The sequence below is a fragment of the Numida meleagris genome, chromosome 10 (genome assembly GCF_002078875.1).
Source record: "Numida meleagris isolate 19003 breed g44 Domestic line chromosome 10, NumMel1.0, whole genome shotgun sequence".
Lineage (NCBI taxonomy): Eukaryota > Metazoa > Chordata > Aves > Galliformes > Numididae > Numida > Numida meleagris.
This window is the reverse complement of record NC_034418.1, coordinates 17,678,922-17,706,121: the sequence shown is the minus strand read 5'-3', so window position 1 is coordinate 17,706,121 and position 27,200 is coordinate 17,678,922. Positions and strand designations below refer to the sequence as shown.

Below are 27,200 nucleotides of genomic sequence, written 5' to 3'. Positions count from 1 at the left end.
AGGCTCTACCCCACACAGCGAGGCTCTCAGCGCCTCTCCAGGCACCCCTCCAAGCACCCACACCCGCCGCCCTCGCTCAGCCCTCGCTCAGCCCTGGCCTGGAGCTCCGTGACGGAGGGCAGCGGGCCGAACATGGGCGAGCTGAGGCCGCCGGGCCGGCAGAGGGCCCCCGCGGCCGCGCTGCTGGAACAGGAGGCGGGCCGCGGCCTGCAGCACCGGGCTGGGGAAGGGCTTCCACCCGCCCGCGGTGCGCCCGAGGCGGGCAGGGCGGCGCTGCCAGGGCGGTGCGTCCCGCGGCCTAGGGCGGCCTGCCTGCCGCCATGGGGAAGAAGGGGAAGCGGGAGAAGAAGGGGAAGGGGGCCGAGAAGACGGCCGCGAAGATGGAGAGGAAGGTGTCCCGCAGGGCCAAGAAGGAGGAGGTGAGGGGCGGCAGCGGGGGGCTCCAGGAGCCCCGGCCCTTGGCCTGCCCGGCCCCGGGCGCTGCGGGTCTCGGGGAGCCGTGTGAGCGCTGCCCCCGAAGCGGCGCCTGAAGGGAAGCTGTGGCAGCGGGGCTGAAAGGAGAGCAAGAGAACGCAGTGTAAGGGCCCACGTGTTCTTCCACAAATGAAAGCTTGTGCCGCAGAGTTGGTGCATACGTTTGGGCCCTTTCCCTGGTTGCAGCGTGCTGCTGCCAGCTGTGTGCACGGCTCCATGCAGGGGAAGCGTGAGCAAGGAGAGCTGCTGCCACGGTGCAAAGGCAAAACCCCCGTATTCGGGAAATCTCCGGCTCGCTGCAGCTGCTGGGAGGGAAGGGTTGTCTGATGGAGGTGGTGGAGACACTGTGCTTCAGAAACTCCCCCTGGCTGCAGGCCTCGCAGTTCGGTGTGTTAATTGACAGAACTTTGTGGGGGATAAAATAGGTGCAGGTTTCCCTCCTGTTCCATGTAGGTAGTTCTCCACTGCAGACAAAGAACTGGTTGGGGCATAGCGTATGCTTGGTTATAATTTAGTCAGGGCTTATGTGATCGCTGTTTCCTTGCTGATCTGTGCAGTGTTTCTCGTGCAGGAGTAGCAGGTGTGTATAGGGTGCACTGTGTGTGCCATCCTGTTAGGCCTTTTCTGAGCAAACCTGTCAGGGTAGTAGGAGGGGAACAATCTTCAAAACATATGTGAATGTACTCAGCATCCATTTATTGTAGGTGGATGCGGGGAATCTAAGCAGATTTTTTTACTTTTTTTTTTTTTTATGCAGGGAAATTCTGATTGTGAATGCTGGTTTCATGTGGTGTGCAGGTGGTTCTGTCTGAACCAAGGAACTCAGGTCTGCGTTGTTTTTTTTTTTTTTTTCAGGAGGATCTTGAAGCGTTGATAGCAGAATTCCAGACTTTAGATGCTAAAAAGACCCAAGTAATTGAGACATCCTGCCCACCTCCCTCACCCAGGTAAGACATTGTGCAAGGCCTTTGCTATCACTTACACAGGCATTGATGACACTTATTTATGCCAAGTTATTTCCTGAGAGTGGAAGGCATAATAGCTGGCTTGACTGATATCTAGAGTTAGAAAATACCTGCTATATTGAGTCCTTGGGTTAAAAAAAGGAACCAAAAACATTTTTTTTCCCCTTAAAATCCACCTTTTAATCATCCCATCAGCGCAACTGAGGAGCCAAAAATTGGTTAAATTAAACAGCTTATAGAAAAATAAAAGTTAAGAGGAACCTTTGGACTTGGATTAGGAAGCTGAAGGGACTTGAGTCAAAAGGATGTGTCATGAGACCCAAGACACTTGAGGTCTACCTGCTGCTACATTCTGTACGTCTCTTTACTGTGCCTTGCTAAAATTCCTTCTGTGTGATATCTTCTGCCTCTGTATGGACGGACAGGTCAGTGTACTACTGTTAATGTCACCAGGGTGCTACAGTGGTCAGCTAGTGCCTCTCCAACAGTGCTAGGAATTTGTCTCCATGTGATGCAGAGCACTTTGGTGGTATGTAGATGAGTTGTGAACGTTGATGACTGCAGAAGAATGACACAGATAAGTTGATATGAGGCAGCCTAGTTCTACCAATAGGTATGTGCTCTCATAAAACTAATTTCTGTTCTTGACACATCAGCATTAAAATTCAAGAGCTCACGTCAGAAGGCATGTTAAATGACAGTGTAACGTGTGCTCCTAAAATAGGAGACGGTTTCAGACGGTGTCAAATTAATCTTGCTGGAAGTTTTTCAGAAGTTAATTTCTTTGGGGAGCTTTTCACCCGGGGGTGAATATCAGAGTCTAGTAATTTGGCAGCTGATGGTGAGACCTTTGTGGCTAGGGGGTCAAAATGCTAGTGCTAGCTTAGTTAAAGGCTACCAGCCTCAGAGTTTGAGAAGTCTTTTAACATCTGCTGATTTGGTCATCCCTCTCTTGTTTGCAGGCTGAATGGCTCCCTGTCTGCCCACCCTGAGAAAGATGAATTAATCCTTTTTGGAGGTGAATATTTCAATGGCCAAAAAGTAATGTATATTTCCACTTTTTTTTCTTCTTTATTCTGCCCTTCTCCTGTCTTTTACTGTAATTTGCATGAGTCTCATTTGAAGCGAAGATTCAAAGCAGCAGTCATAAAATATGTATTCGTCCCCAAATGAGAGCAAAATAGCCTTTTAATTCTGCCACGATACTGTCTTATGCCTGATCGGTTGGCAGGAAGGAGACATGCTAGAACCCATTAAGGAGTCAGAGTGATTGTCTCAGCATCAATATTTCAGGGCTTCATAATTTCTCCAGACTTAGTAGTAGCCATCTTTGCCCCTCATTTTTGATAACTATTGAAGAATCTGTATTTTCCAACTTTCAAAACAAGACACTTCTTCAGTTTTGCAGCTGGCAAGTCATTGCCTGCCTTGGAGATACATACAGTTGCAAATAAGTGGGCACTCTTCACTGAATTTCTGCAAGATGCAGGTGTTTGCAGTGCTTCTGGAGACAAATTGGTCGTTCCAGCCTTGAGAAGTTGTGTGTACTGTAGCTTGAAAACTCAAACCTGACGATGATATTTGATCTGAGGCTCATTCCATGTGATATGCTAAACTAATTCTCCTTGCTTCACTATCTTAGGTTATTCCTATCTCTGGAGTTGAGCAGCATTTTTGGGCAACTTTAACCTGCACATCTGTTTTAAGCTCTAGCTTCTTAAATCCTGAAATTTCAAGCTGCCACGGGCTTAAACAAGAGTTTGGGAAAGAACAGTTGAGTCTAGAGGCTCACACTGAAAAAAATTGTTGACTACCAGTCTAGTGGGGGAGATTCTTGTTCTCCTACCCTATGTGATAGAGGCTGGTGAGCTGTTGCTTTGCAAGACTGTTGCTTTTCAAGGCCAGACTGGATGGGAGTAGCCTGATCTCGTGGAAGGTATCCCTACCCAGGAGGTGAGGGTGTTGGAACTAGGTAGTCTTTAAGGTCCTTTCCACCCCAAACCATTCTCTGATTCTAAATGGAAAGCTGGTGCTGTGCACCTTTAATACCTAACTCACAGGTAACCCTAAGTGGTGCCTGTGCTTGGGGAGAGTAATCCTGTCCCATGGAGAGCTGTGTTGATGTGTATCTTTCTTTTCCTCTTTAACAGACGTACCTGTATAATGAACTGTATGTTTACAACATCCGGAAAAACAGCTGGACTAAAGTAGAGATTCCCAACCCACCCCCAAGGCGCTGTGCTCACCAGGTGAGGTGCAGGGTGCCACAGCAGCAGCTGGAATTGTTCTGATGCTGTGCTAAAAATGGATGGGAGTTGATGTTTGGTTTTTTTTTTTCCCCAAGGGTTTCTGGCTTCTCTGCATTTTCACTGTAGTGGGCTGCCAGTAGTGCCACCACTTGTGCTAAGGTTGGGGTTGGGGGTTGCAAAAGCCTGTAAAAAGGTGCTGGTGCTCTTCGATCCTTGAGTGACTTCGTAGAAATGTTATGTGGGGAGTGAAATGTTGGAGGTGTACCTGTTGTGTCAGCAGAACTCAAGCAGGACTCACAGGGAGAAGATGTTGTGAAGATGGACTAGTTGTCTTGAGCCAGCTCAACCATTCCAGGTTGGCTCAGTATTTTCAAAGTGCTGGTCAGGAAGTAACATAGAACTTGACCAGATTGCTCTGGGTGCCTGGGTTGCTGTGTGGGATTAGTGGCCACAGGCCTGCCTCTGTGGGTGTTACAGATCCCACCACTCCACCAACATGACTCATCCCTGTAAGATATCCTTGCTAGCATGTAGGATTGTCCCAACTGTGCAGCTGGATGCACTGTGTGTACCCTGCCTTTGGCTTGGGATTTCATTTACTTATTTATTTTCCTTGGTAGATGGATTGTTTTTCTTCAGCATCCACAAAGGCAGCGGACAAAGTTGTCTAAACTTTCTCTGGGATATTGTGAAACTCCCCTAGACTTCGTCTCTGTCATTAACGTCACTGGCTGGTTGTGATATTAAAGGATTTGTTTCTGTTTACTTTCTGTGAACACCTGCACACAGAAACTGGACCAGAGACTTGTATTTTTTGCAGGTCTTTGGACCTCACCAGCTGTCTGATAGATTATCTTACCTGTTGCAGCAAGTGGCTGGGTGACTGGTACATTTCAAAAGCTGCCATACAGGATGCGAATGTTATTTTCCTCCCTGTGGCCAAAGCTCTTTAGAGCTTCCTGGTAAGATCCAATACCCTGGTTAGGTTCCTGTACCCTTGTTATACTATGCATAAATGCCAGCGTTGCACTGAGTTGTGTGTATGCTTCTTGAATTGAAAGGCTTTGACTTGATACTTGAGCTACCTTGTAGTGCTTAGAATTGGTCATAATTTCAGACACCAAATTCCATGAGGAGGCCAGCGATTCGAATACTAGTTCCCCTGAGGTGATAAGGAGGTTGCTTTCTGACTGTGGAGTTGAGAGGTGCTTGTTTGTGTGTTGGTAGCCAGCAGGTGGCTGTCTAGCAGCTCAATTTGAACTGAGCAAGCAGGCTGTGCGTCTGGGAGCTGCAACTGGATTATAGCAGAAATAAAATTGAGGAACATACCAGAGGAGTCATGCTTAAACAATATGTTTTCTGTCTGATAATTAATCACAGTCACACAGGAGACTGTTCAGCCTCTTTAGCTGAATAGTTTGTTGTCTTCCCTGTGACTTTATTTTTAACACGTTTTCCACTTTAGCTTAAAGGTGAATAGAAGTTTGTCTGTGGGTTTGTGTGTGCATGCTTTCAATCTTATTTGTCATTAGTAGTCTCTGATGCATAGCCCTCTTTGACTTACATTGGCTTCATCGCATCAGTTCCATACAACTGGAGTCAGGGTAGCCATGGATGGCTGTTGTCATTTTTATTTGAGGAAAGGGTTTGACTGTGAGATGAATTTGAAGCCAGCTCCTCACGAGGTCGCATACAAGTATGGGCAGGCTGTTGTCTGTCCCTTCACTTAAACTTTTAATCACTAGATACCCATGAAGAAACCGTGCAGTTTTTCCTTTTGTTTAGGTAACCTGATGTTCCCACAAATCCTGCTTGTAAACACACCCAATATTTTCTCATGTGTGTCATCGCTGCGTGTATGGGCTGGTTTGTGTCAGAGTACTGTCATGTGTTTGATGCTGCAAGTCTTTGCTGTTTGCTGGAAAAGATAGGCAGGTATTGAAGCCCTTCTGAAGAGACTGTTAACCCAGTGTTCATCTGTGACGGGTATCCCGTTTAAAAAAAAAAAAAAAAAGACATGAAAGATTTTATTTTCTTTTTAATAGTGTAACCACCCCAGTAGGTCCCAGCCAAGGAAGAGGATTGTATATTCACTTAGTTTCATTTTTGGGGCTCCTGCCTTTTGCTGCTTAATCCCGGTGCTCTTCATTCCTTGCCTCTTAACAGTCTTCTTGTATTGCAACAGGGTGTTTCAATGCTGCTCCATGCAAAAATAGTAAAACAAATTCTTATAATGCTCTCCTTTCTGCTACCTGCCTTAATTAAAGCAGTAACAATCCACTCTTGTTCAAATACTGCACTTTTCCTTCTGTTGGTGGTCTTTTTTTTTTTTTTTTTCATCAGATAGAGCAGTAATGCTTTTCAGGTCTTAGAAATCTTCAGCTTTGGACTTGTACTGCAGCTTGGATTCTGAGCTGTATTTCTGTTTCTTAATGTACAAAAAATGGTAGTGTATGAAGGGCAGTTATGCACTGTTAATGGCCTTTTCCAAAATACTTCTACCTGCATTACTGTCTGGTGTTGGGATGTTATATGTGTTTCAGAAGCAGGAGCTGCTTCTGTACCTTACATGGATTGGAGTTAATCATCCCCCACTATGCCTTCTTATGTGACTGAAGGATGGGTGGAATGTTGCTGAGCCTTTGTTGTGGAGAGGTTTCCTTTTGCTGAACAGAAACATTTGAACAGTGGTTGTTAAAGTAAATCGCAAGATGCTTCTGAAGGAAGCTTGCATTTGTAGAACTGGAGCTTGGGCTGCTAGGAGATGGGAGCATCCAGCTCATTGGTTTACTTTCCTTTGCTGCAGGGAGGGTGTGCTACACAGTTACCAGCTTAGGTTTAAAATTTCCCTTCCTTCAGCCCCAGAGAGCTGCTTTTGCCAAGCAGGACAGCAGCAGCTGCTGCCATTTGTCTGCTTTCTGGTATTTGGGGGCAGCTGCACATCTGACTGATTAAGTTCTCCGTTCTCTGGCTTCTGCACTCTTGTCTGATCCTATTTGTTCTTCTTCTGGCAGGCAGCAGTGGTGCCCACAGCCGGTGGGCAGCTCTGGGTGTTTGGTGGGGAGTTTGCATCTCCCAGTGGGGAACAGTTCTACCATTACAAGGATCTCTGGGTCCTGCATTTGGCTACCAAGACCTGGGAGCAGATCAAGTAAGTGGTGTGTTCTCAAGTCAGTAACAGTGACCTCGTGAGGAACTGTGTCAGCACGGTCTGAACTTGGTTCCTGGTGTGCTGCTGTGATTTCCCAGCTCTCTATCCATCTCTCCCTTGGGTACAGAGGTGCCCATGGTAGAAATAATGGAGAAACAGCCTTCAGAAAAATAAGAGGGAATGAGAGATGTGTTTAAGACTGTTGAGGACAAAGTTATTTTGTATAATATGTGGCTTTTAGAGCATACCCAGCTTGGATCTTATGTAACTGAAGAAATGAGTATACTGAACACTGCCTGTCCTCCCAGCCATAGCAGAGGTAGATATCCAACTTTAAAACACTACTTGTTGCTCCATTTGTGTTCCATCTGGGCCTGGTCTTGTGGCTGTGCTGTACAAAAGATCTCATTCAATTTTACCACTGCTTGAGAAGACAGCAGGTATCTATCCACAGAGACAAGTTCTCTCCTGATAATTGACATTTGCTGCCTTAAGATGCCTTGGGATAAACAAGCCAGTAATTCTGACCCGTCAAGGTAAGTAGATGCCAAAAGCCATGGAAGCTTTTGGTGGGAGTAAAGGTGCCTAAAAATATTCTGTGGTTCTGGCCTCAAGTCTTCTGCTAATATTTGGCTTCTAAGTTTTTTCTGCTCATCTTCATATTTGCATTAGAGAAGGAAAAAGTCTGATGAGTCAGCTGGTAAACTGAGAGGCAGGAGACTGTGGCTTTGGTTCTGACTGTGACACAGACTTTCTTTTGTACTTCAGGATTGTCTTGACCACAGCATTTAGCCAGAGTATAGCCTCAGCTGGGCTGAAGCTCCTCCACAGCTGAGTTTTGAGGTGCTGCTGGGGAAAGCATCAGCTTTTGAACACTTGCTCACCTCCTGTTTTACCTGTCAATCTTCTGGGCAGGAACTCTGTGTCCTTCCTTCAGGTGGGAAAGCCCTAAATGTGCCCAGGCTAATCAGTTTTTGCCCTGCTTACAAAGTGCAGGTGCCTGTCATTTGTGTCTGTCCTTTCTTGTACAGTGATTGAGAGCCTGGTTTAGGACTGAGCTGTGCAGAGATGGATACCCTGGCTCTGCCTTGGCGCATGCCTCAGGCCACACAGTGACTCACTGTGCCTGTCTGCCTTTCTTCCCCTCCTTGCAAAATGGGAGCATTGATGTTGCCTGACGAGGGGGAATTTGGAGGTTGAGTTTTGTTAATGTAGCACTGAAAGGACTCTGGCATGGATGTAGGTATACTGAGCTAAAGAGCAAATAGTCCCAGTGAGTCCAGAACGGGCTGGGTAAAAAGGATGCTTCACAGCACAGGATCCTGGCAGTTGTCAGCCCTGTGAGAGTCCAGAGATCATCCTGTTGAGTACTTCCTGGAGGCCAGGGGAAAACTGCTCAGTTCCTCAGCGGCTGGTTCCTGTCTGTCAATGTGGTCCTTGGCTCCAGACCTGGCAGCATCAGTCTAATAGCAGCTGCAGCTTGTCTTGTTACAGGAAGCTGAGTTTACTCTGGTGAGCCCTGCTTGTCTTTGAGAAGTAGGGGTGAGGGAATCTCTGCAAAATGATAGAGGGCTCTTTAAGAGGTGCAAGGATTAAAAAGACCTGTCACTGTGCAGGCAGATTTGCCTATTGTTGTTAGGCAGAAGCTGACGTAATGACTGTGACTGTACCCCTCCCAGCTCCCCCAAAATAACTTCTGAATCCCTTGTTCAGTCTCAGCCAAATAAAAGGGGTAGAACTCAAATGCATTACATCCCTTCCAGTTTCATGAAAGCAGGCGGGGGAGAGGAAGTGATGATACCCATAGAGTCTCTGCGGAGAGAAAGGGTTGACATTTCAACCAAACTCTTGATTGAAAAAATCCTCACCGGAGAGCAATGTTAATACCCAGCTGCAGGGAGAGCGAGGGCGGGAGATTGTTTTTTGTGAGCCATCAGAGAACCCAGATGAGGCTTCGTTAGTTCCACCAGTGATGGCGCAAATTGTTCTCTCGTGGGTTTGCAGATGCCTTGCTGTAGAGCTGATTTAGGGTTCTCCACTCTCAAAACAAATGCTGCAATGCCTGACCTGCCTGGGAAGAGGAAATTGGGTAGTTACGCAGCTTTACTCATCCTGCATCTTATCTCTTATGGTATAGTAGCCTTGGGGGTGCTGAGTCTTACTGGTACTGCAAGATTGCCTGCTCCCACCCTGCAACATCAGGCCCCAGGTGGACTAAACCGTGGCAAGAGAACTTGTTGGAAGCTTGTGATGTTGTTAGTGAGGAGGGAGAAATTGGTAAGATGAGCTCCTGCTCTCAGTTATAAGTGGAAGCGAGTTCCTGGTGCCATGCTTTTCCAGCTGCCTGGAGCTACTCACAGTCCCCAGGTTGTCCTATGTCACGTCAGCATCTGTGAGACAATGGAAGGATGCATGGGGAGACTAGGACGCTTTGTTGTCTCTATAGGTAAATGGGTAAACATTTCCAGAGTTTGCTCTGGGGAGACTGTCATTCCTCTCTCCCTACCCCATGCAGGATCAACTCCATTTGAGTTTTCTGAGATGTTTGGGTGGACATCTGTCTTTCTGCCTTGCTGTAATTTTGAAAACACCTGTGCCCTGGTCCCAGCGTTGAAATAAAACAAAGTGCATCTCCTCCTCATCCTTGGGCAGAGCTCCAAGAGCTACATTAATTAGGCATCTGGTGTAGGAGGCTGTGAGGAGATGTCTTGGTTTTAATGCTAACTTGGCTGAGTGTGAAAATCAGGTTTCTGCTGCCTCTTTGTGTTTCCATATGGCATCAGGATGGCAGTTTGCTTGGAAGGGCAGTCTGCTTGGAGGGGGAAGAAAAAAGGAAAGGACAGTGATGATTGTTGAGTTGTATGAGGGATGTTTTTGTACTTCTTTATGATTGTAACGTGTGCTGCATTGTGCTTCCTTCAGCATCTTGCTTTCCTTATCAGGGGCCTCACTGCTGCCTGATACGTTTCCATGTAGGTTTCTCATGTCTGTCTGAAACCAAACGCTTGATTTGGATGAGGATGAGCAGTGACTGCATAGCTTGAGGTGTTACTGATGTTGGAAAGGTAAATATTTGGGAAGATGGAATGGAGGTGGCAAACAGTGTAGCCTTGTAGGCATAGAACAAGCTACCACTTAGCAGGCAAAGCAGTAATTACATGTGTCCAGTGTGGTAACAGTGTTACCTGAGTAAATACCTGTTGATAAACATTTGGGAGACAGACTGGTATTGAGTAGACTCAGTTGGGTCTGGGAGATGTCATTTTAGCATAGATAAAGCAGTAATTTTGTTACTGTATTAAGAAATGCCTGGATTAGCGAGACAAGGTTTCCATTTCCATTCCACCTGGGAAGAATCACCCAGCTTCAGTTGAGTTAGAATGAGTTAGTGGGATAGAATTGGTAGACAGTAGTTAAGGTGACCCTACTCTGATCTGAACTTGGAGTTCTAAGAAGTCCAGCCCCACAGCTTAGATTTCAGACAACTGTGTTGTCCTTCCTGACCTGCAGACCATCTCAGTGCCATGAGAAGCTTGACTGTAAAATGTTTGGAAGAGGATACCTTAAATAACTCACCTGTGCTGTGTCTGCAAAGGCTACTGGGGAAACTGATCCCTGTTACTGCGTAGTGCAGAGCCACACTGATGTCAGTCAGCTTGACAGAGTTAAAAATTGACAGCAGCTGTATTTGCTTGCATTCTGCCTGCACAAAGATGGCTCAAATGCCACAAATCTCAGCTTGTTGGATGACGTACCAGGAACTGACTTTGCTGACTTACTGGGACCACCTTATCATGTGCGTGAGGTGTGAGGTTTTCCCGGTGAGTGAACTGTTTGTTACTCTGCCTCTGAGCCAAGCAGTATTTTAACCTAATTGCCTCATTCCTTTCTAGAGAGAAGATTCCTATTCAGCTCTGTGTGGCCCAGAGCACTCCCTGAAAGCGAGATGGGGAGTGTCACACGCTGGGGTTGTGCTTGGGAGCTGGCAGATCCCTCTGTGCAGTTCTTTGCCTCACTTCTGAACCTGTATAACTCCCCTTTAATACTGGAATGCTAATGATACTTCACAGTTTTGTGAGTTATGGTGCTATAAATACCTCGGGGCAACGTTTCACAAGCGCATGTTGAGCGCTGTTTACGGAGAGGACTGGAGCAGAGCAGGATGCCTTTCTGCATTGGTTTGTTTCTGACCGATGGCTCTTGCTCATGTGCTCTTTGTCACCAGAAAGACCAGGTCCTGCAGAACAAGGCAGAAAGGTGCTTTGGTGCTTACAGAAGGGTATTTTGGTGTACTATTGAGCAGATTTCCTTTGACAGACCAGAAGGGAACCTTCTGAGCTCGTTCTCTTGTAGAGGAAGATCCAGACGTATGACCGTTGACTGACTTTGCAAAGGATTTGATTGGGGGGGGGTTTGTGCCTTGTAGCAATTTCGTATTCACTTGCGTGCCTCCGAATTAATTACCCAAGCACATGGGTACTATATCTGTGTGTACTGATGAACAGAACACTTGTCATTTGCATTTACAAGTGTAAGATACAAAACCGAACGCCAAAGTTCTGGATTTCAGCTGCTTCGTGTAGTGCAGGACAGAAATGCGTTATCCTGAAATGCCCCTTTGGTGGGATGTTCTGTGCATCGTTATTTTTTTCATAACAAGAAGTTGCAGAGATTGTTCTGAACTTTCTCTGGATGAAGGAATGAATGAGAGAGTAACTCACTCATGCAGTCTGTAGATACTGTGGCATGGAAGTCATTCTTGAAACTGGGGCTGAGTTCAGGTCTGTTATATTGCTCTAAGTCCCAGAGTAACTCTGCAAGCAACAGCAAATTCCTTATGGAGCAGTTTAGATCAGACTCATGCTTCCATGTGTAGAGCCAGTCCTTATCCAGACTTATCTGTTAATCTATTTTTAAAAAAGAGTCTGGAGAATTTACAGCTCCCTCCCACATGTCTGCTTTCTGGTGTCAACCCCATGAAGTAGCGTATTAATCATGAAGTCTGTGAAACCATTTCCAAAATGTTTATTTTGGCCCACGAGCAGCGATACAGGTAAAGGGAGACAGCCTGCATCTGGGAAGCAAGGCTCTGAGCTCGCAGCAAGTGCCTTCTGGAGCTGCTGCCACTCCTGCTTGACTCTGCCATGTGTTCTTACAGTGCTGTGTGTGGAGGCTGGGGAACAAGCCCTGGGCTGGATGAATTACTTCCTGTAAAAACACTCTCAAGGAGCACTTACTGCACGTTTAAGAGGGCATCTCTTTCCATCAAAGGCTGTGAGCTGTTTTTCATAGCTGATTCCTGGATGGCGAGTAATGCTAAAGTTGACAAAGCTGAGATGACACGACAGGGTGCAGGATGAGGCCTCCTGCAACCATGTTCCAGCATCTGCTCTTGTAGCTTGTATCCATATCCTAGAGAAAGGGGAGAACAGCCTTGTAACTGAGAGCAATTGATGCTGGTGCGGTGAGACTCCTCTGAATTCAGATCAGGCCCCGTTTGGGGTGGTGCTGTTTGTGACTTAGAGTTAATTGTACACTTGTGGGAACTCATTTATTAAAGCACATGCATCAGTGAATAAATGTTTTACCATTCAGAATTGATTTTTGACTTGGAGGAGATGTGTTTGAGAAGCAAGGCAGTAAGTATTCACTGAGAACGGGATTTTGTTGTTAACACTGACTTCCAATTCCTTCTTTTTTTTCCAGAAAAACCCAAGATTTTTCAAAGGTGACATCCTCTGGAGTAATAACATAGAAGTTTTGTTACAAAAGATAAAATAATATTTCAGATGTTGATGAGATTAATACAAGAGGTGATGTTCTGCAGGGTGGTACTTAAAAATCCAGTAAGTGCCTGGAAAACCTTACTGTCTGTTCGCATAGCAAGTCCAGGCAATCAATATTAATTCAGGCTTACCCAAACACCGCTGTTCTGCTTGGGGTTCTCCATTATGGCTGGTGTGTGATTGTCATTTTTGACTGTGAGTAAGGACCCTCATTTTCTCTCTCTGCAGAAATCTATCACTGCTCTTCAGAGTTCCCCACTGCCAGTTAAAGCGTAGCAGTAGGGTTGTGGGTTTAGATTTTGCTGTTGTTCTCGGTGGTGAGCAGATTTCTGATTTATTTAAGGCCTGGCTCTGCAGCCATCTAACACGCCTGTGCCTATTTGAGAAGCCTTGCTGAGCTCAGTGGTGCTGGGTGCACTTTGGGAGACTCCTCAGCGAGGCTGAAAATGTGATCGCTTAATCCAAGGGGCAGAGAACATGCAAAGCAAAGCTCTTGTTTTCTCTGTGGTTTGGCCTGAAGTTGCCTTTGTTTTGAGAGTTCTTTACATTTTCTTTGTTTTCTCTCATATGAAGATGCGACTGTGGATGATCACGAAGGAAAGCGCATCTCCATTGCCTCTCAGAAACGTGGTTGCCAGCTGCCTGGCTTTGCCTAAAGCTTTTGGATGTGACAGATGGGGTGTTGTTGCTTGTTCTTGCAGATGGAAGTGGTACATCTAACTGAAAGGTCGTGCGGGCTTGAAAAGAGCAGAGCAGTGATGAGTAGCTACTCCTTTAATAAGTAAGATGATGATGATAGCTTGTTTTGCCACCGTCTCATTTGTTCTTGAGGAAATCTGAGTAGTTAACCAAGTTTGGTGTAGCCTAGCTGCAGGTTGTTGAGTGAAGATAGTGTGGATAGGTGATTTCCTACGACAGTGAAGGAGAGTAGATGTCAGAGCCAGTTTCTGGCTTCTACCTGGTACTTAGGGAAAACATCTCTGTCTGGAGTGCTTCTCTTGAAGTTGTGGGAGTTAACTGCTATTCATTAAACTCTCCTGAAGAATTACCTCCTGAGTCATAGCAGAAAAGACTTCAAGTCTCGGGTACTGTTAGAGACTGTGTGGCTTATCACTGGGAATAAAACTGTTATTGCAAAACGCCTGTGCTGCAAATACCAAGCATTACAGGAAGAACACTTGTACTATTCTGGAAAAAAACGTACATCTGTGTTAAGGCGACAGAGTTCCCTATGGTTTTCCATGCCTGAACAGAAGCTAAACTCAGCTAGCCTTAGGACTTTAATACAAATGGGCTGGCCCACTAATAGGAAGGGAAACTTGCTGATGAGTGAAATTTCTTTGTCTTTCAGAGCATCAGGAGGGCCCTCTGGAAGAAGTGGGCATCGAATGGTTGCTTGCAGGAGACAGCTGATCGTCTTTGGAGGTTTCCATGAGAGCGCGAGGTGGGTTATTGCAGGATGGCTGGTGGTATTGAATCCTGGATCACTAAGGCAACGTAATTTCACCATTAACAGAAAGCTGGGCTTTAAGGCAAGGTTTTTATGTAGTGGTACTGTTAACAAACTACATAATTCTACGTTAGAAAGATAAGTGGTCTTGATTTTCAAGTCTTCAACTGTTTGAGAAATCATTTTGCCACTTAGATAATCACTGAAGTAGCTCCTCATCCTCATAGCTAAAGCTCAGTACGTCACTTTTGGACTCTGCCTCTCATCAAAGAGGCTTCTCTCCCTGGAAACGTCTTCCCCAGTAGGCTCTCACATGCCACATGAGGTCACAGCTGCTCTGTGATGAGGACTGAAGAGAGCTGAGCTACGTAATTTCTCAGAGCTGCATAACTGCAGACCCCAGGAGCACAGCACAGGTTGCAAAGCCTGCCTTAGATTTGGCTGTTTGGCAGTTTCACTGGTGCAGAGCATTTTCTACTAGCAGGGAGTTGGCTAGCAGAAAGAGAGCGTGTATGTATGTGTATATATACATCTTTCATTCCCACCTTGTAGACAGGCATTGCACTAATATGTTTTGATCTTTCGTGTTCTGGTTTAAGTCACCTTGGATTGTGTTTCTTGGAAAGAGTTGATGAAAGTTCTGTTATAATGAGGAATAACATGGGTAAAAAAAAAAAAAAAGGAACTCAGGTCTTGCATAAAGGAGCCGTGTTAAATGCATAAGTGCTGTGTTACTCTAAAGTAGTAACCTTCAACTGAACAAATCTCTACATTGCCATGGCTACAAAAGGAGAAAAATCAGAAATGTAGGGAGTCGAATAAGGTGTTGCACCTCTTCAGAGGTTCTTGGTGCTCTTGTTGAAGTGGTATTTTGTTCTGTCCTAAATGATGACCATTACCAAAACCCATCTTGTCCCAATTTGCTCTCCATAGAGATTACATCTATTACAACGATGTGTACGCGTTCAACTTGGACTCCTTCACCTGGAGCAAGCTGTCTCCATCAGGAATTGGACCTGCTCCAAGATCGGGATGTCAGATGGCTACCACTCCTGAGGGCAGCATAGTCATCTATGGAGGCTACTCCAAGCAGGTGGGAGAGACTCTGTGATAAGCCACTGCAACATTTCCCAAATGCCAAACAAAACAGCTGATGGAAAACCTAAAGGGCTAAAATGAAAGCTAAAATTTGATATTCAAATTGCATAAATAGCACCTAAGTGATTACCTTGACCTGTGTTGGTTGCAGGGTCCTGCGTCTTGACTGCTTGGAGAAGGCAACGGGAGGGCAGAATTCAAAGATGTAATCTGCCACTTTCCCTCTGCTCTTGTTTAACAAGCGTTGTCTCCAGTGCAGATCTGGTGACCTCATCGTGTAACTGCCCGCTGCTCTGACTGATGATATTTCCGCATGTCAGGCGGCTGTCAGATGTCCAAAAAAACACTAGCAATGGGAGTGCATGTTAGCCCGTGGGTATGCCAGCTTGGAGTGACTGTGCAATTGTGCCCTTGTGTTGTTCCTACACAGGATGGTTCAGGCTGCTGTGAGCCAGTATCGTTACCAAATTTGGCTTCTTGTCTTCTCATTTTCCCTTTGTTCACGCGGCCGTGTCCTGATCAAGGATCTGATCTCGGTTAAAACTGATGTTGTATTTTCCCTGCTAATCTAATCCAACGTAAGGAGGTGATGTTGTGGAAGTAGGAATAAGCAGCTGGGAGAAATGATATTTTCGGTAACAGCAGTCTTTATTGCCAACTTCAGGCATTCTTAGTCAGTACTCATCCGTGTTCCAGCACTTGTGGGTTAAAAGCAGCAGTTAGCAGGAGCCTCGTATTTTCTTGCATCAGGGAAAGGGTTAAGGCAGCAGCGCTTGTTGGCAAACTCAGTAAGCCAAAGAAGACTTCTGATGAGTACCAGGCTTCCTCTGCTTTGTTTCTTGCTATGTTAATCATGGTAATTTATACTGGATAGGCCTTTAGACCATATGTCCTTATTGACCAAGTATCCCTGTCTCCATGCTGGGCAGGAGGAAGTAAATATTTCATTGAGCAAAAGGCTCCTGCAAAAGCTTTTAATGTTGTGAATGCAGACTGAAGACCCAGATCCTGCTGCTGCTGTCTCAGTGGAAAGGCATTGCTTCCAGCAGTGCATCGCTGGGGGAGGAGGACGCGTTGTTCTTCTGATGTGAATAAACGAACAAAGAAGAGAAGCAGGGAAAGAGGAGAGAAGATAGTCTGTCTATATATTTAGAAGCATTTGTGCCTCCTCATGGCCTGCGCTTAGGGCTCTAACTCCTCAGATGTGCATTTAATTAAATAGCATTAACAATATGGAGGCATTTTCTGCCCAAAAGGGCTTTGACTGCTTCCTGTTCCCACACTCTTGAGAGTGGGAGAAGCCTGCACGCTGTACTAGGTGCGGCTCTCTTAGGGCTACTGAAAGTAACTGGGTTTCAAGTGCTCTCTGAGTCCCTTGGACACATAAAAGTTGACGCATTTTTGCAGTTAGCTCTATGCTGCTTTATGAGGATGGGCTCTGTTGCGCTGCTCTGGGTTGTTTTGAGCTAATAAAAATGAAGTAGAGGGGATAAGGGAATGCAAAGCTGCCTTCAACCTTCTGCTGTGACAAATGAGCACTCAGCCTTTATGCAGAGTACTGAGCAAGAGTAAGAGCTGGATGCAGTTCCTCTCCGGCTTGGTGAACAGCTTTTAGATTAAAACAAGCACTCTTGTTATTAATCTACTTCCTTTGTAACACAGAGAGCTGAGTCTGCTGCTGTTCCTGTCAAAGGCTTTGCTTGTGTCTTCTGCAGCACAGGTGAACTTTCAGGCAGGAATGGTGAAGCCAAGCTACAAACTGAGCAAAGTGCCAGACAGAATTTTCTCTGCAGCTTCCTTGGGATACAAAGGCAACAGACCTCTAGCATTGTCCTGAAAATTTAATTCAAGATTTAGCACCTCTAGTACAAACACAATTGATGTTTGGCTATCTAATTCTCAGTGCGTCTTTGCTTATAACTGGTCATGGAGCTGAATCTCTCTGGATTTACTTTGAAGTGAAGAAAATGTTTGGCTGTGGAGAACACGCCTCCCTCTGGAGTCATTGGTAGGGGTACTCAGGGGAGAAGTAAGAAGTGGAAGATGGAAGAAACAATACTTAATTGGAACAATACTTAATTGGAAGTAGGCAGGTACAGGAGAAGACCTGTTCTTTGTCTCCAATTAGAAGCAGATTCTACATTCAAGAGTATTCTGAAGATGTTTTGGGGCTCTACGCATGGGTATGAAACCAGAAGGGTGTCCAGATAAAGTGCCATTTGCCAAGTCCTGTAGACACTTCTTTTCTAATTTCCTTTCTACCAAGAGGCAGGACTTAGTGTCACGTGTGCTGTAGAAAGGTGCAGTTTTGCATGGAGTCTTCCTACAGCTGCTACCGTGTGTGTGTGGTTTGAAGAGAAGAAGGGAAGAAGTCAGGACTACCCCTCTGCTGGAGTACCAGGGCACGGTGTGGCTGTCAGGTTGCTGGAGGAGAGTTACGGTGTGGCAGGGCTGCTTTCCTGCACTGGGCAGTTCTGATGCATTATATCCTGTGGAGCCCTTAGCCCTTGTAAATCTGCTTTGAGGCTCTGTGCCGAAATAGCTGTGTGGTGGGATATAATGCGTGTTGCCAAAACAAAAAGAGACGTAAGCCCAAGAGATTGATGGTTATGGGTGGAATTGTAGGCATCTGTGTACCAAGCTGGCTGTCAGGGCCCTATAAAGCCTGAGCAACGTTGTCGGCTTGCAGCCACGGATGTTTCTGTGCTCAGTCTGCCCGTCCTCAGTCACAGGCAGAGAGGTCTGCTTTGTGCTTTGGTTTGCTGGATCTGCATGCAGAACTGAGCGTGGAGGGTCAGTTTTCAGTAATGTTTGTCAGTCCAGGCTCTGTTGCTGAATTCCCTTGATGTCACCTGGATAAGAGCTTCTTTCATGGCTGGGGAAAAGGGCAGGAAAGATCAAGTGGCTTGTCTGAGGCATTCCAGTACTTGTGGATGGAGCCAGGGCTGTTACCCTGGGACCCAGGCATGCATTTGCCTGTGCCAGCCACTAGATTTTGCTGTTCTAGGACGTTAAGTTCAGGCAGCGAGCATCCAGGATGCAAACAGGGAAGATGAAAATTTGAGCTTTACAACCCCAGGTGTGCAAATTGAACAAGAGCATGCTTGAAAATACATTATCCTTAGCACATTGGTGTCCTTGTGTTCTTCTGCTTTATCTTCAGCCCAGAAATGATAAAGACAACTACTGTGCTCTCTTACAGAAGACGTGTTGGTAGATTTTGTCATCTCTCTCTAAATACACCTCAGAAGCCTGTGAGACACTCAGACTTGCTTTCCTGCTGATCTTAAAGATGTCTTCACCCGTTTTCGCTTGCTGGGGATGGGGCTTGCTGCAGCAAGCTGCATTTTTGGCTGTATGAAGCAGTGAGACCTCTCTATTGCTAGGCAACGTGAGCACACTGTGCCTGGCTGGCACAGCGAATGCAGCCAGGACGTGTTGGAGGCTAACGCTGCTCTACCTTGCAGGTGGAAGCAGCCCACAAGCCACAGGAGCTCTGGCACTCCCTGTGTGCAGGGCTTTCGGATGCCAAAGTAGGCTATGGTGTATTTTTTTTTCTAATTTTAGCAGTGAGCTCTGCAAACCTGTAGTGGATTCTGCTGGGAGATTGCTTGTGGCAGGGCTGAAGACTGCTCTTGTGGGAAAGCTTCCCTCTGCAGTTCTGCCTGCTAAGGGCTTCACTTAATTGGATGTATTTTGCCACTGTTGATCTCTTTTATTAGCTGTGTTTAGCAGGTTATATACAGGGAGTCCTGAGTCCCGATGAGCAGGCAATGCTCATCTTGCTATGCTTGACAGCTTTGCTTCTGCACCTTTCAGCCTGTATGTCCCCTACATGTAAGAATGTGTGCTGTGCCTAACATTTAAGTACAAACTGCAGCCTACCTGAAATAGGAAACAAAACAAACCCCTCTTTCCATTCTCATGATCAGGAGTTTACTTTGCAGCCACTAGTCTGTGTTCAGCACTGCAAGCTGTAAAGCCCTGTGCCCATCTCTGTCCCCATTCCTCTCCTCTGTCCATCCATCCTTGACAGCTCTTTGCTTAGTTGAAGCTTGGAAGGGTGTTTGAAGCAAGGGAGAGACTAAAAAGGCTGCTGTAGCTCAGCCATCCATAGCTTGCAGCTTGCTGGTGAGTTCTGCTGCTCTAGACCTGTGTGGCAGAGACAGCAAAGTGTGACATTGCTGGAGAATGTTATTTGCTCTGTGCAGTGACTCACAGCCCTTTGAACTTGAGAGCTGCTGCTGTACATCCCACAATGTGTGCACTACCAGTCCATGGAATTGGTGTACTCAGTACTTAGAGCACTGTTCCTAGAAGGCGTTGCTTGCCCTGGCAAACTGTTCTGCTTGAAGTGGACAGCTCCCAGCCCCTCCAATTGTGTTTCCATTATCAGAGCTCCTCTAGCTATGTATCAGAACTACTGACCAATGCAAAAACTTGACTTGCCTGTTTTCCACGTGCTAGAGAACTGGCAGTGGCAGAAGGAGTCATCACAGTATATGCCCTTCTTCAGAGAATAGGCCTGTCACTGCTGCTTGTTCCTGCAGGCTTCCTTATCCCCTGTGTGCCTGATGTTCTGCTGCTCAAGAATAGTGGGTAGAATAGTGCAGTTGCTGACTTCATTAAGTGGTTGTTCAGAGGAGGATCCCTCCAGCTTAGACAGCCTCTCATGGAGAGATGTCTTTCAGTGTGCTGGTTGGAATGCTTAGATGCAAGTGGAGAGCAAGAACACACAAGATCTGCAACCCCAGACTAACAAATTACTTATGGCAGACCCTGGTCTTTGAGTTAACTGAAGCTTCCCTTTCCCTTTTGCTGCACTTTGAACAGCATTCTCCTGTTTCTTCCAGCACTTCATTATCAGCTTTCCCTGGAGCTTCTCAACATCATCCAAGTGAAAGCATTGTTGTGCAATGCCCCAAAGGCGCTTCATTCCCCTTCCTTCTCTGCCTTTCTAAGAATTGAATACCATTCCTGAGAACTGAGTACTGGGCCCTGCAATAACAACACAACATATCTCAAAATAACAAAACCTACCAAGTGCAAGGCACTGGGTTGAGTACGGGTATGGAGCAAGAACAAGATGACAGTGTGGCATGCACCCAAGCCCTACTCCTTCCCGAGCACTGGACTCATCCCTGCCAGCTCCTGCTGGGATCTGCTGCCTGCATCCTGGCAGTGCAGCAATGCCATTGCCCCCAGGAGGAAGGGAATTACAAGATAGTTGGAGCTCTGCATGAAGGATGGGTGGATAATGAGATTACTAAAAGACCTCCTGCCGTGGGGTTGCACAGTGCTGCTTTCAAATACTGCATGTTGCTGTGAGCACTGGAGTACTGAGGCTTGCAGTGAAAGGAGCAAGGGAAAATTGCATTTAAAATAATGCATTTAATTACTTTAGCTGAGACTTGCTGCTGCTTTTGCTGGTATCTTGCAGTTGCCTGTAATAGGGAGTAAGAGTGGGGCTTGTGATTCTGTTTGGGAGAGAAAACTGATTCTCAAGACTCTGTGGTGCCTCGAATGCTACTAATGACACCTGCAGTCAGGCTGTGGGGCAGAGAGAGCTCTGCTTCTGTTGTGGGGTGGATATTGGGGGTGGCAGGGACTGAAAGTCTGTGCTAGACTCAGATCTGTACTTAAAATTGGGCTGTGCAAATGATACAGCATAGGGACTGTGCTCCGTATTTGAGGACAGCATCCCAGAGGGCCTTGCAAGCCCTGCTGGAAGTTATGTGTGCCACTTTGGTGGAGCAGGTATGTGCTCTCTTTTACAGATAGAGGAGCAGAGGCACAGATGTTAAATTGCTCCCTTGGGAGCACCTGATGCTGTCTGTGGCAGAGTAAAAGGCAGAATCTTGACTCTCCTGTTTCCTTGGTGCTGCCCATCCTTCCTTTCTTCTTGTAAAGGGATCGGTTTTAAGCCCTGTGGCAATTTCTTTCTCTTCTGTGGGTGCCCAGATCTCTGCCCTTGCATTGATTGCATCCTGCAGTCTTCATGAGCCCACGAGTCCCAGGATCTGTGTGGCAGCCTGGAGAGCGGAGGGAGGCTCTGGTTGTCACAGGCAGAAGTTGCTTGTGCTTTATTACACATCTCCCACTGCTCACTTGTAGGATGGGACTGAGCGAGGCGTGCTTGAGAGTCACAAGACATCAGCCTCCATTTGTCCCTTCTGGCTGCCTCCATTTCCTCCAGGGGTAATCAGGTTTGCTGCTCGCCACAGAAAATAGCCCTGATTTCAGCACTGCAGTTGTGAACTGCCTGGTGCTCGCAGTGTGCCTGCCCGTGTGGTTTCTCCTTGCCCCTGTCACAGTGTTTGCTTTTTCAGCACGGGAACGTCCAGGTTCAGGCTGTGATTAGGCTTATCTGGGGATTGAGAGCTCAGAATGGCACGTTTTGGTGTGAGTGACTTTCTAGGCCTTGGAGAGTTGGGCCTCCTGCGTTTTGGCCATTGAAAGTGTTTCACCGAGCATCCCTGTCTTTCCTTTCTCTGCAGAGAGTTAAGAAAGATGTTGACAAAGGCACCCTGCATACAGATATGTTCCTGCTGAAGACTGAAGGTTCAGGCAAGGAGGAAGGTAAGCTACTGCTGCAGCTAGGGGGCTGTGCTGGAAGCAGTGCTGCAGGGCTGTGAGTCCTCTCTTCCTCTGAATAAGAAACCAAAAAAACCCAAACCCAGAACAAAATTTCCCTTTTAATGAAGAGCACTATGCCCCAGCTTTTGCTTTGGGGCTAAACACAGCAGATAAGTCGATTTAAATCTTTCTTCTTTCCCAGGAGTAGTTAAGTGCATTTGTATTCTGTGACTCTAGTTTAAAAAGAAAGGAGCTAGAGTGAAGGAATGGCAATTGCTGAGAGATATGAGAGAAGTTGTGTCCTACTTTTTCACCTGGGTGCTGGAGAAAGAAGATGGGCTATCACTTATACAGGCAGTATTCCCACCACTGTGTTCTATAGGAGGAAATGGGAGCAGGCTATAGGCCACACACCTTTCTTTTTCTCCCAGTCCATTTTACAGTCTGAAAAGATGAGGCCATGTCATCTCTGCTAACCAAAGCTTAGTGGTTGGCTGAAGGCTGTAGGAAGTCACAGTTCCCATCTCCAGGTGGCTTGATTTCAGAGCTGATGTAAATGGTAGCACTGTGAAACAGGTGAAGGTCTGGAGCTGCTTGAGAAACTTCAGTGGAGGATTGACAGAGCTAATGGAGGAAGGTTGGGAAGAGCTTTTTGTAATCAGCATTATTTATGTTGACATTTTCCAGCTGACCATGGAACAGTCTGAGATGGACTGGAGGGTCTCCAGGCTCCTTGCATAACTATGTGAGAAGTTCTGACCTGCCCAGGCAGCTCCATAAAAATTACAAGAAAAGATATTTTAGGGTTTTTTTTGGGTTTGTATGTGGGAGGGAATTAAAACAACGTTTTGAAATTGCTGTTCCCTGGGACATTTTGATCACTGCTCTTCTGTTTCACAACAGAAAATTGTTGGGATTTCAGAACTTCCCACACTGGAAATTCCTGTTTTCAAGAAGCTGTTTTTAGTAGTGGTGGGTCATCTATAAACTATTAAGAGAGAAGGTGGGGGTGTGAGCTCATGAGATTACCTAGTGCAGGGATATTAGCAGGAATGGGGTTTGGTTGATGGGTTGTTTGTTTTTTTTTCCCATCTATCTGTGAATGCCCTCAGAAATAGGAATTCCATCACTTTCCTTAGGAGAGAGAATTTTGTCCTTAGCTTAAGGAGCAGGACAATCTTCCATGAGCAGATTTTCCAAAATGTTAAAATCGTGACAGATTTCTTTAAACCCAACCATCTTAAAGTGGGATTTGGGGAGGAAGGTTGGTCACACATATTGTCGGGATTGCAGACCCTGCTTGCCTCATGTCCTATTTATAACTTATCTTTTTGAAATTGTGGTTCCTTCAGAAACATGGGGCCTAGCCAGTGCACATGCTTCTGCCAGCCTGCATTTTAGGGATTTGCTTTAAATCCATAACAGAAAGGAATGGAGCGAGAGCAGAGGGCTTGGAGCCCAAGCTTTCTCCCTCTGCTGGATATTTTTTTTATTATTATTATTTTAACACTTGTGTCTCCTTAAAATAAACTCTGCCTATTCTTGGGGTTAAGGCAGTGGTGCAAAATGACAGAGAAGACAGTGAAGTAGGAAGTTCACGTGGAGAGAATTGACGTGGTGTGGGTCCCGTGGGGTAACCAGAGTACCTTCCCTTGGTGTCCTGGGCTATAATCAATCCTGGTTTGAACTCCAGCTTCCTATAAAGGTGTATGTACCTTTCATGAGGCCCCTTGCTCCAGAAAGCACACCCTGAAGACAGCTTTCTTCATTTGCTTTTGTTGGAAACACAGCTGCTTTCTAAGGGTAGAAGGAAGCGTGTGGATGACTTGCGTGATTGAAGTGGAAATGCAAGTGGTTCTGATTTACATTATTGTTGAGCATGCACAGTGCAGTTTTGAGTGCGTCTGAAATGGATTATTGAGATGCTTGAAAAGATTGCTGGAGAACTGAAGGGTCTTGGAAGATGTGAGAATCATCAGGATTCTCTTTTACTGATCTGCCCGTCTGTTTTTATCCGTTACCAGATAAGTGGGTATGGAGTCGACTCAGCCCATCTGGAGTGAAACCCACTCCCAGGTCTGGCTTCTCCGTGGCAATTGGTCCCAATAACCGCTCCCTGCTGTTTGGAGGCGTGCACGATGAAGAAGAGGAAGAGAGCATTGAAGGGGACTTCTTCAATGATATTTATTTCTACGATATTGGGAAAAACCGTTGGTTTCCCGGTCAGCTAAAGGTCTTGTTTCAGAACTACACGAATGTCTTCAGTTCACTCTCCTCCATCTCCTTTGTCTCAACCTTTTCTGGCCCCATTCTGACAGGGTGGGCAAAGCCTCTATTTCGAGGCTGAGCCACCAGGTCTGTTTTCTGCTTCGATTTGTGACCAGGGGAAAGGCTGCAGGGATGAAGTTGGGGATGTGCAGCTTAGCAGGTTTTTGTTTCCAGACTGAATTCTCTAACTTTATGCTGCCCTTCTCCTTCCTCTCCATGTGGCTCCTTGTACCTTCCATGCCCTGCTTTCACTGTGTGATGCAGACTGTCACCAGGGCGGAGAGGAAACCTCTGAGCCCCAATGGCTGCATATGCACTGAGAAAGAGTGGCTCAGGAAGCAGCCCTCTTCCTCTGAGAGTCAGGCTGCATGTGCCCTCTCGTTGTGTAATGCAAAATGAAGCAAAGCAGCATGAAAACAGTTCTGGTATTTTACTAGGGGCTGGCCCCAGGTCAGATGTGTAAGTCTTGACGTGAGCTAGTTCAGTAAAAGCTATTGTGTAAAGATCTTGTGTTGCGTTGAGATAAAATAGCCTCCCACTTTTCTCCATTGCCAATGAGCTGCCGGAAGGGATGAAGTATTAACCCTTGGCTCATGAGAAATTCAGAAATGTGGCCCTCGGATCTTTGGCTTTGTTTGAACCACTCTCAAGGAGGAAGCAAGGTGCAAATGACCTTCTTTCTTTCCATCCCCACTGTTTCTGGCTGTGTCCTCAAAAAGGAGATGTCAATCACATAATAACAGGCAAACATCCACTCAGGTGTTTGCTTCTACCTTGCTAGCTGACTGTGTCCTATCCTTTTCACACAGTACTTTGAAGACCTGGAGTGCTTCCTGGTAATGCACTGTAATTTAGCACCCAGCAATTGTTTTGATTTCACAAAATGATGGGTTATTTACTCTTGCTCCTGTCACAGACCAGTGGACTGTGTGTGTGTGTGTGTGTGCATGTGTACATCTGCAAGATAGAGAGCAAAAGAGCTGTCTTCCCTCTCTCCAGCAGTGCTGCCATTAATAGATGCAGCAACTCCATGGTATGGCTTCTGAAGAGGTTTCACTGCTCCTTGTTTTATGGCTCGTAGAAGTTCATGCTTAGTAGGAGGTTGTAGCTATCACCTGAGACTTACCATTCTAGTGAAACGTAATTGAATTTTCCCCCTTCCCTCCCAGCAGCATCCGCAGTGTTGTATGAACTGCTGTACATGCTATTAGCTACACTCAGTTCACACACAGTCTGCCTCTGCTCCTTGTTCCTATTAACAGGTACCAAAATCAGAGAAGAAGAAGCGAAGACGTGGCAGACGAGCTGAGGCAGACGGTGCTGGAGGTGACGAGGTAGAGAAGCAAGCCCCACAAGGCCCAGTGGAGATAGTCAAAGAGGTGGTGGCAGAAGATGGGACTGTCATGACAATCAAGCAGGTGATCGCTGGGCCCGCAGATGAGAAGGAGAGGTCTGAATCAGAGGAGGAGGATGAAGATGGAGCCTTGGGCCCACAAGTGGAACCATGCCCACGTTCAAATGCCATGCTGGCAGTGAAGCATGGGGTTCTGTATGTGTACGGGGGAATGTTTGAGGTGGGCGATCGCCAGTTCACCCTCAGTGACCTCTACAGCATCGACCTGCACAAGATGGAAGAATGGAAAGTGCTAGTGGAGATAGACCCAAGTAAGCTCTGGTGGTGGGGTGTCTGTATGACTTTTTTGTAGCAAAGGCTGGGATGTTGTTTCCAGCAGCTCTCTATTTTATTCCTGGATGGGAGACAGCTTGAAAGTGTGTGGTATGCAGTGTCCTATAGTCTCTATCACCACAAAAGCCTGTCTTGTCCAGAGCTTTGTAATGGCTGTAGAGTATGAACTCTGGTCTGTCTGCTTCAGAAATCTAGACTTGTAAACAGAATGTCTTTGTTCACTGGTGGCTGGTTCTAACCTTAACCCTGCCCTGGAATCTCACAGTCTGCATGTGTGTAATGGATAAAGGGCAGAAAGGAAGGAGTTTTACTCATCATTTTGGAGCTGTAAAGTGCTTTGGAGGAGACTCTTGTCAGCGTCAGAACTCACCAGCTTGTCTTCCACAGCTGTTCTGTGCTGTTCACCATCTTCCTGTCCATATTAGATTTCTCCCCACTGTCCCTGGCTCATTTATTTATTTCTTTCATCTTCTTTCTCTCAAAAGAAACACAAGAATGGCTGGAGGAGTCAGAGTCAGATGAAGAGGAGGATGATATGGAAGGTGCAGAAGGAGGGGAAGAAGAAGAGAGCTCTGAAGAGGATAGTGAGGATGAAGGAGGTAACAAGAGGAATGTTTTCTTCATACTAACATAAAATACAGTACTCACTGATGTCACTGACCTCACTGGCATTCAGGTCAGTTTTGCAGCAAAAGCATGGTTTTCATAGTGCACAGTTCTTAAGGTAGTAAAGGAGAAATTTCTTTGGCCCCTGATGTGTTTAAATGGAATAGCCTAAAAACCTAAGCTGAAGCATAGCCTTGGCTGAGTTGACACATGGGAGAGCAGATTGCCTTCATTAGCTGTTTGTGACCTCTCTTTCTGTCTTCCTCCCATTGTGTACTAGGAGAGGAGCAACATCCATCTGTTCAGCCTGATGAGAAGCATGCAGACTATCTGTCCAGGACGGAGCAGTACTGGATCAAAGTAGCCCGCAGCAACATGGGCCCGGATGCCAAGGAGAAGAAGGTGGTGAAAGTGGCTCATGCCATGGCAAAGACATTCTATGAAGATTCAATCTAGATGATGTTGGGGCTGTTCTGTGAGTGCAGAAAGATGCTGGGAGCAACGGTTAGCCCCGCTGAAATCAGCCTGATGTGCCAGGCAGTCAGTGTGTAACCAGGAGGCTTCCTGGCACTCCAGCTCTTGCATACTCCATATGAGTGCCTCTGGGCTGACTAATCTCAATATGCCTGCTTGATTAATGCCCTGAATATACTGTTATTCCCCTGGTGGTTGTGGGAGGGACTTGGGGAACAGGATTACTGCCCAAACACTGGTTCTTCTGAGACTGGAGCATACAATAACCATCACCATTTTGTTCAAAAGTTATTTTGAGTCTGTGAAGACAAACTGCACATCACAATGGTTCTCTAGTTCCAAATTCCTGATCTTAACTGGGGCCAGAACTTGTCTCCGAGGATTTCTACAATAAACTTACTTGGTTGGTTACATCA

The 27,200-nt window shown here is 46.3% G+C and overlaps 1 protein-coding gene across 5 annotated transcripts; it reads left to right on the top strand.

The window, feature by feature from the left end:
* On the top strand, positions 198-27,200 carry KLHDC4 (kelch domain containing 4). Of its 5 annotated transcripts, XM_021408478.1 has the most exons (13): positions 436-577; positions 1,330-1,421; positions 2,402-2,457; positions 3,590-3,688; positions 4,509-4,650; positions 6,703-6,839; positions 13,977-14,069; positions 15,009-15,168; positions 21,671-21,752; positions 23,774-23,982; positions 25,280-25,682; positions 26,190-26,303; positions 26,591-27,200. In XM_021408478.1, the coding sequence occupies exons 7-13, from the start codon at positions 14,014-14,016 to the stop codon at positions 26,764-26,766; spliced, it is 1,200 nt and encodes a 399-aa protein (XP_021264153.1). In that variant the 5' UTR covers positions 436-577; positions 1,330-1,421; positions 2,402-2,457; positions 3,590-3,688; positions 4,509-4,650; positions 6,703-6,839; positions 13,977-14,013; the 3' UTR covers positions 26,767-27,200. The 5 variants fall into 5 exon arrangements, with proteins under 5 accessions (XP_021264151.1, XP_021264155.1, XP_021264153.1 ...); XM_021408476.1 differs by lacking the exons at positions 436-577; positions 4,509-4,650 and adding an exon at positions 198-419 and having other exon boundaries at positions 2,402-2,480; XM_021408481.1 differs by lacking the exon at positions 4,509-4,650 and having other exon boundaries at positions 559-577; positions 2,402-2,480.

What these genes read in the sequence shown, in the direction of transcription:
- KLHDC4 (XM_021408476.1), top strand. Translation starts at nt 321, where the DNA reads ATGGGGAAGAAGGGGAAGCGGGAGAAGAAGGGGAAGGGGGCCGAGAAG. An exon ending in AAGACCTGGGAGCAGATCAA is followed by an intron (nt 6,840 to 13,976) that starts GTAAGTGGTGTG and finishes TTTGTCTTTCAG; the next exon opens with AGCATCAGGAGGGCCCTCTG. An exon ending in GCTAGTGGAGATAGACCCAA is followed by an intron (nt 25,683 to 26,189) that starts GTAAGCTCTGGT and finishes TTCTCTCAAAAG; the next exon opens with AAACACAAGAATGGCTGGAG.